Genomic DNA, 15,239 nt, shown 5'->3' on the forward strand with positions numbered 1-15,239 from the left:
GATTTTAATCAAACAACATTTACAAAACAAAATTTACGTTAAAATTCTAAGTAGAAAAGTTTACACCCTATATTAAACTGAAAATATTAAAAATTCTTACAAATAATTTTTATCAGAAAGTTTTAGGAGAACTAAAACAAGAATATTAATTGTAAAGGCCCGGCGGAAGTGGGGAGACTAGGGAGGTTTCAGCCACTTTTGAGCGAATGAGATTTTTTTTCTGAAACTCCTAGCAAATTTTGTCTCATTTTGAGCCTTCAGCCTCTCCACTTAAAGGGTTGTTCCGCAGGGCCTTTTGTAAAACTTAAATCATCGAAAAATCGGACTGAAAATATTCGCGAATTCAGAGATTTTTACAATTTTTGGCTTTTATTTTTAAATGCATTTTTAGTTAACAATGTGGTCATTTAACTGATGCTATACACATTCTTACCACCCCTGTGTCACAGACCCTCTGGAAAATCTGATCAAAAATGGGTCCTGGTGGGAAATATATCCTACAAATTAGTTTCACTGGGATATTGAATTTGATTTTATTTCAATTTAAGATTCACAGGTAAAATCGACACGCCAAAACGACCCCACTCCAAAACAACCCCACTGGATATTGTGAGCTGTGAACAATTAGAAATTTTCATTTCAACTGTAGGAAAAAGTTTCATTAGGGCTGCGAGACAGGGTTGTATTGGACGACTAAACATTGTGTTGACCGAGAGGTGCAGATGGTAAAAGCATGACCTCTCCATCAGCTGTTTGAAATTTCTTGATGACGTGAATGTCAGGTTTGAAGCGAGTCAGCTCGCGTAGAACTTCACCATACATTGTCATGTCCATCTGTCGAATCTTGTCCAGATATTCCATTTCTCTGAGAGTGAGTTGTGAATGGACGCAATCGGACAACGATTTCTTTCCCACGTGTTTGGGGTAGCTCACCCAATACATGGACTTGGCAAGCACGAAGAGACTTTGCACCAAACCGAGGACAGATATCAAGCAACCCATGACGAAGAAGAACCAGAGGATGATGAAGATGTATTGATAACGAATGTTTTGACTGATCTCACAAATCACCACGTGTCTGCAAACGAAATGGAAGATTTAATATATCATGATTGAACCGAAAAACTTGACTTGAGATAGTTACCAAGAACTTCTTCGATAATCTAAACATAAGCATTTATAAGACGTTTTTTGAATCTCTATTTTCTATCCAATATATTTCAAATGAATCATGTTTTTACGATTGTTGTGTGGTGAATGTGAGGGTAGTCGATTAAAAAGTTACTGGTAAAAAGGGACCATCGTTATTAAGAATAATTTTGTTGAGAGTGTGGTTTCCACATAGAAAACAACGAGTGCACACTTAAAGCTAATCGACTTTAGAGTTTAATCCAGCCAGTACCTGAAACCAGTATGCTGTGTATTTCTTAATGAAAAACGTTTATCAACCGGTACAGACTACTTTGACTTACTCATCCGTGTATGTGGCTCGCTCATTTTTCAACATTTCATGGATATTACACAGACCAACCGAAGGAAGGAAATAATCTCCAGGTTTCGGTGCTGGTGACTTCATCAGATTGTGAGCAACATCATTGGGTAGTTCGTTCCAACGCAACCAGCTCGGGCCGTACGACAAAAAACGTCCGCCCATCACGAAGTCCGTCAAAATGAAACCGGATACGTTGACCAGGATGAACAAAAGCTGAAATGATGCACATTGATGATACTTCAATGACAAACATACACAAACATACCAAAAAGAGATTCAAAAGAAATTTGAGATCTTCTCAGAGATTATTGTGAGAGCTCTCCAATGTTTCTCGTAAGAGAATCCTAGCTTGGGGACACGAAAATTTTTCTTCGCGTTGGTGCAATGCAACATGCTCCATCCCACCAACATGAAACGCTTTCTCGTGTCTCCACTCCGCATTTTTCTTTCTACCAATAAAAGTGAAATTTCACCAAAATCAGCGTTTCTTTTGGGTATTTCCCTCACTTTTTGGGGACACGTACTTTTTTTCTTGGTGGGATAGAGCATGTTGCATTGCACCAAGGCGAAAAAAACTTCTTGTGTCCCCAAGCCTTAAATAAAACGGAGCAATAGAAGAGAAATAAAATATCTACAACCATCGGCTCTACTCTACAGCATTATTTTCGGCAGTCATTGTGTTATTCGTTTTTGAGGAACAGATAATTGAGAAAACAATACAAATAGAAGGAAACCTAATCGAGGAGGAGTGAAAAAGTACCTTGATGAAAATATTGAACCAAACTATAAGTCTCATCTTCAATTTCGAATTGATCTTATAATTGAAATAGTTGTTGACGATTTTGTCGACATCTTTGAAACCACCAGTTCTGATGTAATCCACCAGTGAGATGAGATCTGCGTTGCCAAACTTGAAGATGAGATAAGGGAAGAAGTAAAGGACAGCCAGACTGCACACGTAGAATGGTATCCATTGATAATGTAAAAAATACCTGAAAGTGAAAGAGAAATTTGGTGTCCCTTTACTTGGTTATGGTCAAACAGAAAATTATATACACTTTTTTATAAGATACGGTATATATAAGAATCGTTCTTTTCCATTTCATCGTGTTTTTCTTCACCTTTTGGGGGAAAATCATCCTGAACTATTCTTTTGATCGAAATTTGAGGATGAGCACGAACTAAAGATTATATCCTTTGTCATATTCCATGATGGTGATATTCTTAATTTTTGGTCGATATCACCATGAGTATTTTCATAGAGTATATTCCGAAGGGGGGGGGGCACTTAAGGTAAATGACCATAAGTATTTCCCTTTAGGGTATATTTTCCAAGCTTCCCGAAATGCACTGTTAGGTGCCGAAATCAGCAAAGGTGAGAAAAATTCTGAAATCTGACCATATTTTGCCTGAAATTGGTCAAAAGGTTTCAAGAAAATGCACCGTAAGGGTTGATTTTTTGCTCAAGTTTTGCAAAATCTTCTTTGCACTGTCATTGTCCGATCTTTAAGGCCTTTTTGAATCGAGCCACCCCCCGGGAGTATATTCTTATAAAAAAGCCTGTAGCATTGTTCATCGTGCATAGTATTTATGACACAGAGACGATGAAAGTGGTATACTTTTCTACAGGATTTAAAGCAACACAATGACTGTATCCATTCTGTTCTATATTTATTAACAATCAAATTATAATGAAAGTCCTATTATTTCTTTCCAAAAATAAAACAGTCGAGAATTTTCTTCTTGTTGAAGCTAGAGGGTCAAACTATATGTTCCAGAGAAAAAGGTCTATTGACAACAACGAATCAAAATATTAATGCATCAACAGCTACCTTCTGGTCATTGGTCTGCAATGAGGTTGATTTTCTTTCTGTCTATTCTTCGTCTCACACAAAGCCCCTACAAGAAAAAGTTTGTTGTTTAAAGGTCATATCTTTTCATGATATGGAAAGGGGGTGTGCCTTATATACACCTTTTCGACCGTAGTCACGCGGTCAGGCGCTTGCCACTTTATTATTTAATTTACCACCCTAGACTCTACCCAATTCTTTTTTTACACTTTTTTCTATTGTCTTTAGTCGCGAAAAAAAGACTGGGACAGTTTTAGGGTGGTAAAACGGACGAAAAAATGACCACGTAGTAATTGGTGGCTACGGTCAAAAAGGTGTATTTTGACAATTCAGATTTAATAAAAGAGTTTCTTAACATTTGTGATCACACAGTGTGGGGGAGGAGGAATTTTTTATATGTTTATTTTTAAAAACTGCTGTGTAAGCAAAACGGTGCGAGATAAGCTAGATGATTTTCTTTGATCCTCATTGCAAAAGGTGTCAGAAAAGTTTGTTTGAAAATACTGTCCTAAGACAGCAATCAGCGAGTTTATGTATGTGTGTTTTCCTGTGACGGAGACGGTAAGTTTCTAATTTATCTATATCCTGACAGACTTTGGACGAAGGTATAAATCAGCACTTTTACCGTACTCGATTTGGATCCGCCCTCAAAAGTGCAAATACATAAACTCGCTATTTAATAATACATGGATGGGGTGATGCTAAAGAACTGAGATAGGATGTACACTGAGACAGGAGTGTAAAGAGACAGAGATGAGACGAGACAGATCGGGCGAAAATAAGATGCATCTCCCTTTGGGAGAAGTGGACTAACCGTTGATATTCATTCCGTCTTTGGAAGTTTCTTCAGGAATACCGTAAAAAGCTGAATTGGTCAAATGGTCCTCCATCTCATGGTAAATGTAAAAGCCTTGAATCCAACATGTCTCTTGAACAAAATCTTTTGATGTTTCCAACCGTTTATGGACAAGACAGTTTAATTTATCGTTGAAATAACTGAACGCCATGATAAGGGATGAGATAATGAAGAGTTTTGGCATGAAGATACGAGTGTATTGATCACTGGCTGTGTCATAACGTGATTTGGATTTCCAGGAGATGACCTCCCAAACAGATTCGGTTAAAGCATGCATGGATCTACTGCAAGAAGAAATGAGAAAGAGCGTGTTAGAAAAGTTAAATATGTTATTGAAGAGCAGGGTCTTTTTCTTAACATTTGAAGGTACTTAGAAAATATAACTAGTCCCCTGGTCAACTTTTACTGTTTGATTAGTGTACGAAAAGTTCCCAGCATTAATTCTGGGCTCGAATATATCACTAATCAAAACACGGTAAGTTGGACGGTTTGTAGCAAAGTACAACAATATACCTGAAGTCGTGATTTTTGAGTGTTTCGAAAATATTAATATCTGAAAAATTGCTTTCTTGAACTACTTTGCCTTCTCGAACCTTAGATGGGTCCATTTAGGTCCACATATTTCTTTCCCCTGTCTCAAAAATGAAATTTTTTACACCTTTGTAATCCTCTCCCTCTTATTAAAGACGAATGGTTTTCTTCGGAAGATCGTATTCAAAATAAGTATCTTTTTTTTGCTTGCTTTTTATCATGCTTTGATCGACTACTGAGTTTATACCAAAACAGAAAATCCCTTGCAATTCAAAAAGACTTTCATTCGTGCTGGTTTTCATACAAAAAGGCGGTTAAAAAAGCTATTTCAAATTAATTAATCGAGATATTTTTTATGATAACTTTTCTTCATTTCAAATCAGAATGTTAAGGCTGTCCGATAAATAGTTTTTAATTAAAATCTTAGGAGTTATGTTTCAAAAATATTTTGTCCCGCAAGGTTCATAATGATGACTCAAATACGTACGTGTGGGGTAAGGGGATCCTCTTTACAGACTGCGCTCGCTTTAATACGTCATTTGTTGTTATCTTTCTTAAGTTTTAAAGTTTATTGGATCTTTTAGTTTATATCGCCAGAATAGACCTTTTCATAAATTACGTCACGAACATCATTTGCCTCGTTTTGAGATTATTGCCATGGTGATTAACTCCCAACAGATTTTATTACAGCTACTTCCTATTCACGAAAGAATCATTTAATGTCTCAAGGGACACAATCACCATGGTAATTGTTTGAATACGAGGCAAGTGATGTCAGACGTAATTTATGAAAAGTTCTATTCCTTTTAATTTTCGAAAGGGGATTTTAGTTGAAAACAAAAATGCTTTCGACCTACAACCAGTTTTTGGAGGTCTAACGTAAAGTTACGTAGCTTGTGACGTCACAAACCAAATTTCGTACCCAGAGTCACTTCCACTTTACTTATGAGCGTGATACAATACAATTTACGTGAGCGTTATCCAGAATCATAAAAAAGTGAACTGAGGGACTGAGTTCGAGTTTGTGATGTCATTAACCGTACTTAAGCAAAATGAGGATGGGTCACGCGTCAACCAATAAATTTTCTTTAAAGATTGTATACATATAAAAACTTTATACTTACCCCCTGATATTCAAAAGTGGACTTTGTTGAGCCATTAGTAAATAAAGTTGTTTTCACAAAAAAAGTGTGATTCAATTATAAAATTCATCAAAAAGTTTTAATCATAAAATAAGATTGAACTCTCTCTTTTGCCCGCAAGCCACACTGAAGCTATTTCGTCTGTTCGAACAAGTTACTTTGTTTTGATACTTATTTCTCGCAATGACAAAAAAAACTTCTTTTCTTCCTAAAGGTATTTTCAAGTTGGAAAAGTAGTTTGTAAAAGTTTTCATTGTTACTGGAGAAACTAAATACCTAAAAAAATAGACTACTTAACATCTAACTAAAATGAGAATTTTACAAAATAAAATTTAAAAATCTAGAAAAGAATTTGATGTTTGTATCTCACACAAGAAAATATGAAATAATTCTTCCGCCTTATATAGATTTCAATTTTCCAATAAAACTTATTTTGAAAATTATTATTTTAAGTGAATGACGTTGACAGTGAGTTAGTCTCGTACAAAAATGGTGACGAAATATCGAAATATCTAAAAGTTATACTCCAGTGCCCCCTGCTTAAATTGAGAGGTGAAATATAGAATTACGTGGACCTCGGTTAGGCAACAAGAAAAACTTTTGAATTCCGAGGAAAAAGAAATCTTAAAGGCATTTTTAATCATTTTGTAAAAAAAAGACTCAGAAAATAACGTTTTCAAATCAATATAATTGTTTGGCATAATATCGAGGGCACCTCTCGGCACCCTTCATGCAATCTAGAGACAATTCTATATGGATGTCAATGTAATGAACTTTGAAACTTCAAAAAGGTGGTACATGAAGGAACGGCTTGGGTGAAGAAAATTGTTCGAAAACATCGTTTAAAAAATTAACCAATTAGAAAGCAGTAAAGAGAAAATAAAATACTAAGACTACAAAACTGCCGTTTTAGAGCCAAAGGAGGTATGTAACAATTTCTGAATATTCTGGATTTGGAATAAATCAAGAAAAACGTGTCAGAAGGATCAATTTTGACCATTTAGTACCAATTTTTACACTAAATATAAAGAATCTAGCAAAGAACCGATTTCCATAAAATCTATTCAGACCTTATTGAAAGTATTTTGATTAATTCATTTTTTGTTCAAAAATGTGTTACTTACATCTTTTTAAGCAAAATTTTGGAAAATCTTTGTTACTTACATCTTTTTATTTAAACAGATTTTGTAACTTACCTCCAATTTTTCACTTTCAAAACATTTTTTCATCATTTAAAATGAGAAATTTATGAATTTTTGTAACATACCTCTTTTGGCAAGTCTGAAATAGGCATTTTCAATGAAAATTAGTAACACCATCTGATAGAGCAGGTCAAAAAACCATGATTTTTGAAAAAAAAGATTTTTTGAAAATTTGTAACTTACCTCCTTTGGCTCTGAAACGGCAGAAAATACGGGGGAGTCTGTGAAAGTAAATCATTGTAACTCAAATATTATATTATAAACCATTGTCTCACAGCACCGGGGGAATTTTTTTCCTCAATGGGGATAAAAATTCCTATCGAAACCCCAATGGGGATAGAAATCATATTGTTCAAAGGTTAAAAAATCCAGTTGGGATGGTTTTGGGGTGCAATTTTTAAGCATTTAATTTCAAGTGGGGATGAAATAAAAGTCAATTTCCCAGTGGGGCTAAAATTCCAGGTTATTCTCCTACTGGGGATGAAATTTTTGACAGACAGGGGCTGGGGTCCCAGTGGGTCTATGACACAGGGGTGTTTTTCATACACCAGAGTGTATCTCACGTTTATCGTTTCCTCTTTGGCAATGAATTTTGAAATCAGCGGGAGATACCGAGTCTGCGTACAGACGATGTTTTCATATATCCACAATAAAGAATTGCTACACCCGAAGAAGGGCGGAGAAAATTACTAAGCTACTTTTTAGTTACAACAAAAACAACTTACCTAAATTTTCGAACGCAAAATCCAAGAGATGAAACACTGGAAATCCCTTAAGATTACAAAGGTTTAACAAAATGATACAACTTTGAGAATGTTTAAAGTCCCTTTTGAAAAGTTGAAATGGTATCTTAAGACTTTCTCATGCTTACAGATTACCAACAAACAAATAATAAATCATTTGGAAGACATTAGAAGAACGAAAAGGAAGCAAGCTTACCCTGGCATTCTCTCCTTTCGCTTTCTGCATGTAAAAAGAAGTTGTCAAAAAAAGGTTAACGCCTTTGCCTTCCCTCGCCTGTTACTTCACAGGATGATAGTTAAAAATTATTAAAAGGTTTTTATAACACTTCTCAGAAAGCCACAATAAAATCCTTTATTTTTGTAAGATTTTTCATGACGGGATCAAGGAGTTTCAGCAGATGGTTTTGATACTCAATGCTGTCCTATTTCAACTCTAAACTTTGACATTAACGTCCCCTTTAATCGGCAGATCAAAACAAGAAGAAAATGTTATTAATTTCATTAAATTTTTAATAAGCTATCAAAAAAAAAAAACTATCAGCTAGCAGATTGAAATCATCATTAACTTATTTATGTGATTTTTTACCCTTTTTACCCCTTTTTTGTCCCCTTTTTCACTCCCTAAAGAGGAAATCTTATGATTTTAGCACCTACTAACCCTTTTTTATTTGTTAGAGAGTTTCTTTCTTGCGCGATCTTTTATAAGTTAACACTTTCTCTTTAATTTTAGTCAAGAAACGCCCTTCGGTTTTGGCCTTTGGTATAAAGAAGATTTCTTATAAATGTTCTAAAGTGTTCTTGAAGTTTTCTTATATTTCTACTTGATTTTATTGAAATTTATATCGGGTTTCGATTATTAAAAAATTTGGAATATGATAAAAGGCCAGAGGAATTGCTGAGTTTTCAAAAAAAAATATGTACAAACTACATTTTGACCTGTATTCACACACAAAAAAAAAGGTTTCTTCGACTTTAAAAAGGACTAAGCAAATGTAAATTTTTCATTGGGACAATATGCAACTTTTATTTTTACACCTTTCCCGCTAGAAAAATTGGCCAAAATATCGTCCCTGGTAGAAAATTATCCTCCAATTTTATTTGTCCCCCAGTGTTGATGATATTTGTGAGCTGTGTTTTCAACGATACGAATGAAAATATCAACTTTGAACTGAATCCAAAATCTTGGATTGTCGTCAGTTACTTTTCTCTGCGTTGATTGTGCGCTGAATAGGAATCTTGACTGGTTGGCACAGGCCAGAATATGATTTCGGTATGTGCTTTTCACGGTAAGTTTCAATCCGTTATTTTCAACCCCACTGGCTGAAAAAATCCTACCGGGTCTGTGAGAAAGGAGTGTATTTTCAAAATCCTATGATTTAAAAAAAATCATTAATTGCTGGTAAGTTTGGACTCAAGTAATAATGGTGGACGATTTTATTTTTTATTTTGCTAAGAGAATTATAAAGTCTTAAGAGCTGACCTACCCCATTAAAACTGCTCCCTCTGATATTCAACCAAAACAAAATGTCCATCAGGATCCGCTCCTGCTGGTTGTTTCACTTTTATTAATTTTTTCAATTTGTTTTTAATGATAGATTTTTAAAACATAAAGCGACAATCACACTATGGTATAAACTTTTTTATGGCCAAAAATCTCATAAATCTAATTTAATTTGATATGGAAACATGAAATAAAAAATGAAATAAAACTTACCTAAATATTTGTATGTCTTCATGAATTTAAGGGGGGGGGGGGTTTTCAGGGGTCTTAAATACCGTCATACCGACAAAATTTTGGGTCAAATACCGTAATACCGTCGGTGAAGGAAGCCTAATACCGATACCGATATTATATTTATGATTTTTTTCGAAAATGATGAATTTTCAGTTATCAAATCTATTGTGTAGTAACAAATTAGAAACTGTACAAACAAGTCTTGTACTTTATGAGGCCCCCCCAGTCAACCCTCAATTCAGGTATTCACGCACCAATTTTGCTTTTACATCTTTGGTTAAGGTGGTAGTCTACCGCCAGATTTCAAAAGTCAACAAATCACATTTTTTGCAATAACTCAAGAACTTCTTTACATTTCGTAATGAAATTTTCATGAAATGTATATCAACTATTAACATTTCTAAAAATAAGAAAAAATTCTAAAAATAACCAAAGACGGGGGTAAAATCAGCCAGGGGGTAAAATACTTTATTTTGCTTGTGTCAGGTTTTCTGAATAGTCAGCTTGACCTATGAAGTTAGTTTTTTTTTTAAATGACTAATATTTAGAAAAGGTATGGAATGAGTGAAAAAAAAAAGTAAAATTTTTTTCCAGGGGGTAAGAAACTGAAAAAAACGCTTTTTTGAGATTAAAAATCAGGAAACCAATTTTAAAACTTTTTAATCCATTCATTCAATGCACAATCATGTAACGAAACTTCCCTGAAAATTTCAAGTCTGTAGCTACTCTCAATCCTAAGATATTTCTGACAAGGTGTTTGCGAACCCCCGGAAACGCGTTTTTGAGAAAATCAAAGAAAAAGACAAAAATGGGTATCATTTTAAGCTGGAAAGCTCTTTTCAAAAAAATTTCTTCACTGAATACTCATCAAACCAGTCAGGTTTCATAAGTTAAAGTAAAACATTTCACAAAAATTGATAAATTATCCAAAAATCAACAAAAACGTGTTGCGCTAAAGTTACGTAAATATAGCAAACTTTGCGGTAATCTTGCGATAACATCAAATTTGGGTGAAAACAGCCACATAAGTGTGACAAAATGTTCATTGAAATTCCAGCATGACTCTCTGTAGACATGGAAACTTTTCTAGTGCATATTTTTATTCACATAGACTTGAATTGACAATGAGCTGGCTTGATCGAAGGCGGCGCCTTTGCTTCGGTTACCGCCTAGGCGGTTATGAATGGCTGGTGTCAGATGAGAATGTGTGTCTCCAGAAGTTGGGTCCAGTTCATTATAATGCACATTTCTATCTCTGTTACATCATGTTGTGCTTGGAAATATCTCAGTTACATTTAAATCCACTACAAAACATTATGTGAGCCACCAAAAGCACACTGTCTATGCTCAAATTAAAATGCCGACAACTTAAATGTTTTTCGCAGAAATCCAGCAACACAACCAATGTAGAGCAACTTTATAGATTCGGTAGAGTCCATTCTTCATTTAAATAAATCATTTGAATCAAAGAGAATAAGTTTTGATCTAAAACTTGCCAAGAAATCTGCAGAATCATGCTTACAGCTTGCTTTTCAGCTGGTTTTGATGTGTTACACTACTGCAGCTACCATCTTTACTTTCAAGGATTACGTAATGCCACGGAAAATAATATTTTGACGCCCGAAAAGGGCGTAAAAAGAGCTTTCTTTTGGCGTATCACATTGCTATGTTTCGGCCGAGATTGAAGAAATAAGTCCTTAGCAACGGGATTTTTTCTGTTGCTAGGGCGATTTTTCAAGCACCCAACAGGATAAAAATGCTCACTGCGGCCTGAATGATAAAGATATAGCTCTGAAATTTTCAGGAGATGTTCAGAAAGACCTAAGGATCTCAAAACACCCAAAAACCAGAATTCGACAATTTTTTCGATGATTTTTTATTTTTGGGTAGACTACCACCTTAAACGATTGTGACCTTATTGGGCTAAATTTAACCTTTTTATGGTCTCTTTTAAACAGATTGACCTATTCTTATACCAAAGATTTTCGCCAATATATAAAGTTTTTTGCTTGTTTTGTGACCTTATTCTCGATATCGTCGAATTTTTAAGGCCTCTTTTACAGCTATTTTAGCTTTCATAAAGCAATATTTTAGGTCTGCCGTGCCAAAGTTACTTGCTTGTTACTGGAGGCAAATGCAAAATTAAGCCTTGCCCCCCATAATTTCTTCTTCGCAGACCCGTAAGATGTCTTTTATATTGAGAATTAATTTAAAATCGAGGTTTGGGGCCAATCATGGTCTGAGAAGCCGTAGACTTCAAAACAGGCTTCATAGAGGTGGTGCTGTGGTGCAACTAGAGCCCGGGGGGGTACTACCCTTGTCAACCGACGGGGGTGCTCCGCTGAGGTTCGAAAAATGGACCCTACGTGGGACTCGAAATTTGCGAAAAAATTGACCCTGAATGGGACTGAAATTCCAAAATTTTCTATTTTTTCCCCAAATTTTCCAAAAAAAGGCACCCTACGAGGGACTGATTTTTCTATTTTGGTGTTTTTGCGACCCTACCTGGGACTCGTGGAGGTTGAAAAAGGTACCCTGACCAGCGGAGCATCCCCGTAGCCCATTTTGCCCTAGTACCCCCCCCCCCGGGAACTAGAGGACGCGAATTCTAAAGTTTAACCCCTCCCTATGGGAGGAAAGATAATAAATGGAAAATAAGAACGCGAGCGAAGCGAGCGCGAAAATTTTTCGACAATTTTCGCTCTCCTTTGTTATTGAAAAACGGCCTTAATAAGCTATTGTTATCCAAGTATGCCTTCACAATGTTTGATTTTATTTAACACTGACCATTTTGAAAATTTTATCTAGACTCATTCGTTGGATGCAGTATTTGCATCACAAAAGTTGTCATTAAAAAAATGCGCCCGCAGAAAAATAACGAAAATATTTGTTTAGGTAGATATCGTAAAGTTTTGCTTATTTTGAATAACCTCACCATGACAATAAGTCAATAGGACATCCAAGATTGTGCGAGCGAAGCGAGCAAGAAAATTTTACTGGTTAAATGGTGGAATAGACTTTAGAAATAGATAGATCTTAAATAGATCTTTTTTGAACAATTTTCTGCATGAAACTCGTGAAGAAACTAAAAGGTAAATAGTTTTATACCGAAATACCGTTTTTTATTGATAAAAATATCGAAATACCGACAAAAAAACAGGCAATTTACCGATACCGGTAGAAAATGAAATACCGTAATCCCGTCGTTTTTTTTTCGTAATACCGATTTACCGGTGGTAAAAAGGCCCAATACCGTCGTACCGTAAAAGTGAAAACCCCCCCATTTAACTTCATGCTTTTTTTTTTGAAAACATAACATACCTCTCACTGTGGTAAACATTTAAAAATTCCTTCGCGTTAAAATTTTCAAAATATTATCTTATCTGAGATATACTTCACGCCATCAAGAAGAAAGCCATAAAATCAAAACAAATGATTCTTATTTTTATACTTTTAGTTTTTTTAATCCTTCTTTATCATACTATTGGTTCTTTTGCGCCGGTTTTCATTAAAAATATTTGTTGGGAAATGGTGATAATAGGATCAACCGTTAAAAATGCCACCAAGTTTTGACATGTTCCCTCACTTTATTTTTCAAAGTTAATCAGACTTTTGCATCCAAATCATTATCCGCAGGAGGCTATTTAAGGCTGGAATCCGGGGAAGGGGGGGGCACTTAATCCAAAAACGACCATAACCACAGTCCAAAATGAGGCCTTTGAATTTGGACCCTCACAGTGCAGAGAAAATCAATTTGATAGTAAATTTTACACCCTTACTCAGAGTGCACTTTTTCTCATCTTTTCTCATTTCGATCCTTGCAGTGTACACGAAGTTTGGAAAAAGGATTCTTAAGGGCTGCACGTACGGTAGGTCGTTTACCTTGAGCCCGGCTGAATGGCGTAATCAATTGCCACTGGATTCATCAAATTTCATCATTTCAGTCCAATGAGTATAATCCCGAAGGGCTAGAAACGAATCTTTAACCTTTCTCAGGCAAGAAAAAGTGAAACCTTAAATATGTACCGTATTTTTGACGACAGATTGAATCTAGCGATTCCTTTGTTTTCGAGTGATATCTTTTTCGAAATTTAGCGGTAAGTTTTAGTTTCAATCTAGCATTTGTGTAAAAACTAAGAGGGCTGTGCTAGGCCGCGCAACTTTGGTAGGATTTATTAGCTTCAAATCCTACCAAGGAGATTCACTTTATACTTCATTTTTTCTGTCGGAGGTAGACTTTTGCCTAAAAACCATGGAAGTTTTCAATTGTGAGAAATGTTTTGATTTTTCTCAGATATTATCGTACGTAAATTATCTTTAAATTGGTATACTAGCGGTCCCAGAATTTTAATTTTCACAAATTTCTGAATGAAAAAATTGAATACCTGCACCGTAGAAGGTTTTAATGGCGAAATTTCAAGAGAATCTAGGACACAATATTAATCATGGCCGATTATTATCATATAGATAGTTTGTTATATTTAAATATTCCTCATTTAAAAAAAGCATTCAAACAAAAGTTAGCGCGCACTTAAAGCGAACTATAATAATCTAAGAAACAACACAACACACAAGGTTGACAGCGGTAGTTCCCTGCCGTAAAAACGCTTACCGCGTCCATTGGTTTATCCTTGGAAGAAGCACAACATCGACTAACAACATCGACTAACAACAACTTATACAAGCAACTAGACTTTTAAGAAATATACAAAAACAACACCATGTACATAGACGGCCTCTGATTCTTTTCATGATCCAATATATAGTCTAAGAAACTTGATATTTTGATGCTCATATGGTATGCTGAAAATAAAAGACCGACATGCTGGTTTTTACCAGTAGTGGCAAATTTCAAACATTTTTCCTCTTCAGTCCTATAGTTCTCTACTGAGCAACAACCCAACCGGGACGTTTTAGTAGAAAACAATGCGTCATGAATATATGAGCTGAGAAGTGAAAAAATAAATTACATCCAACTTACCTGAAGTCGTGCTTTTTGAATAAGTGATAAACATCGAAATCACTTTTGTCAGCAGGCTCTGCAACCAGGTAATCCTTGACTTTGGCTTGTTGTGAATTTGGTTGTTTGAAAGATGTGTTTAGGTCTTTCATTTAGTGTAGTAGAGAATTTCTTTTTTCATACTTGATATGAAAGGTATGCAGAAAATGAAAAAAGTGAATCCCCTAATTCAAGCTTTTATTATTCACATCTTTCTATAATTCGAATCTCAGCGAAAAGAAATAACAAATTTGCTTTTCGGGCTCCCATTTAGTAGCAATGTTTTAGTCATTATAAAGACATCTTTAATAATTTAAGAAAAGCTATAGTAGGACCCGTTGCAACAACAACGCAATTGGGCGTTTTTCAAAATTGGGCTTGGTTTCCACTGGTTCTATTCGATACAATTTCATCGGCTTTTTCGGTAAAAAAGAGTGTTTTCAAAAAATTCGACCTTATTTCTGAGTTTATCTGTGCAAACAGGCTCTTAGTATAATTCAGTTTCAATATTTCGTTATCGTCAGCTACAACCAAATCATTTTAGGAAAATAAAATCTTATAAAGTTTACCACTAGCAACACCAAGAGTTTCCAATGAAGATATTTATGGAAAAAAGGCGTTAACAATAATTCGTAGTTTTGTTTCGTGACGAATCTACCATTTTGAAATTGCCTTATTTTATTTAGTCT

The 15,239-nt window shown here is 35.1% G+C and overlaps 1 protein-coding gene across 5 annotated transcripts; it reads right to left on the minus strand.

Annotated features, from left to right (window-relative positions):
- Positions 1–576: 576 nt before the first annotated feature.
- LOC136797970 (innexin inx2-like) lies at positions 577–14,715 on the minus strand. Of its 5 annotated transcripts, none has more exons than XM_067054551.1 (6): positions 14,533–14,715; positions 4,157–4,482; positions 3,325–3,391; positions 2,253–2,484; positions 1,473–1,705; positions 577–1,078 (listed from the first exon to the last, which is right to left on the minus strand). In XM_067054551.1, the coding sequence occupies exons 1-6, from the start codon at positions 14,661–14,663 to the stop codon at positions 694–696; spliced, it is 1,374 nt and encodes a 457-aa protein (XP_066910652.1). In that variant the 5' UTR covers positions 14,664–14,715; the 3' UTR covers positions 577–693. The 5 variants fall into 5 exon arrangements, with proteins under 5 accessions (XP_066910652.1, XP_066910655.1, XP_066910656.1 ...); XM_067054554.1 differs by lacking the exon at positions 14,533–14,715 and adding an exon at positions 8,013–8,273; XM_067054555.1 differs by lacking the exon at positions 14,533–14,715 and adding an exon at positions 7,799–7,973.
- Between the last annotated feature and the right edge of the window lie 524 nt (positions 14,716–15,239).

This window comes from Clytia hemisphaerica, unplaced genomic scaffold (assembly GCF_902728285.1).
Source record: "Clytia hemisphaerica strain Z4C2 unplaced genomic scaffold, Clytia hemisphaerica genome assembly, whole genome shotgun sequence".
Lineage (NCBI taxonomy): Eukaryota > Metazoa > Cnidaria > Hydrozoa > Leptothecata > Clytiidae > Clytia > Clytia hemisphaerica.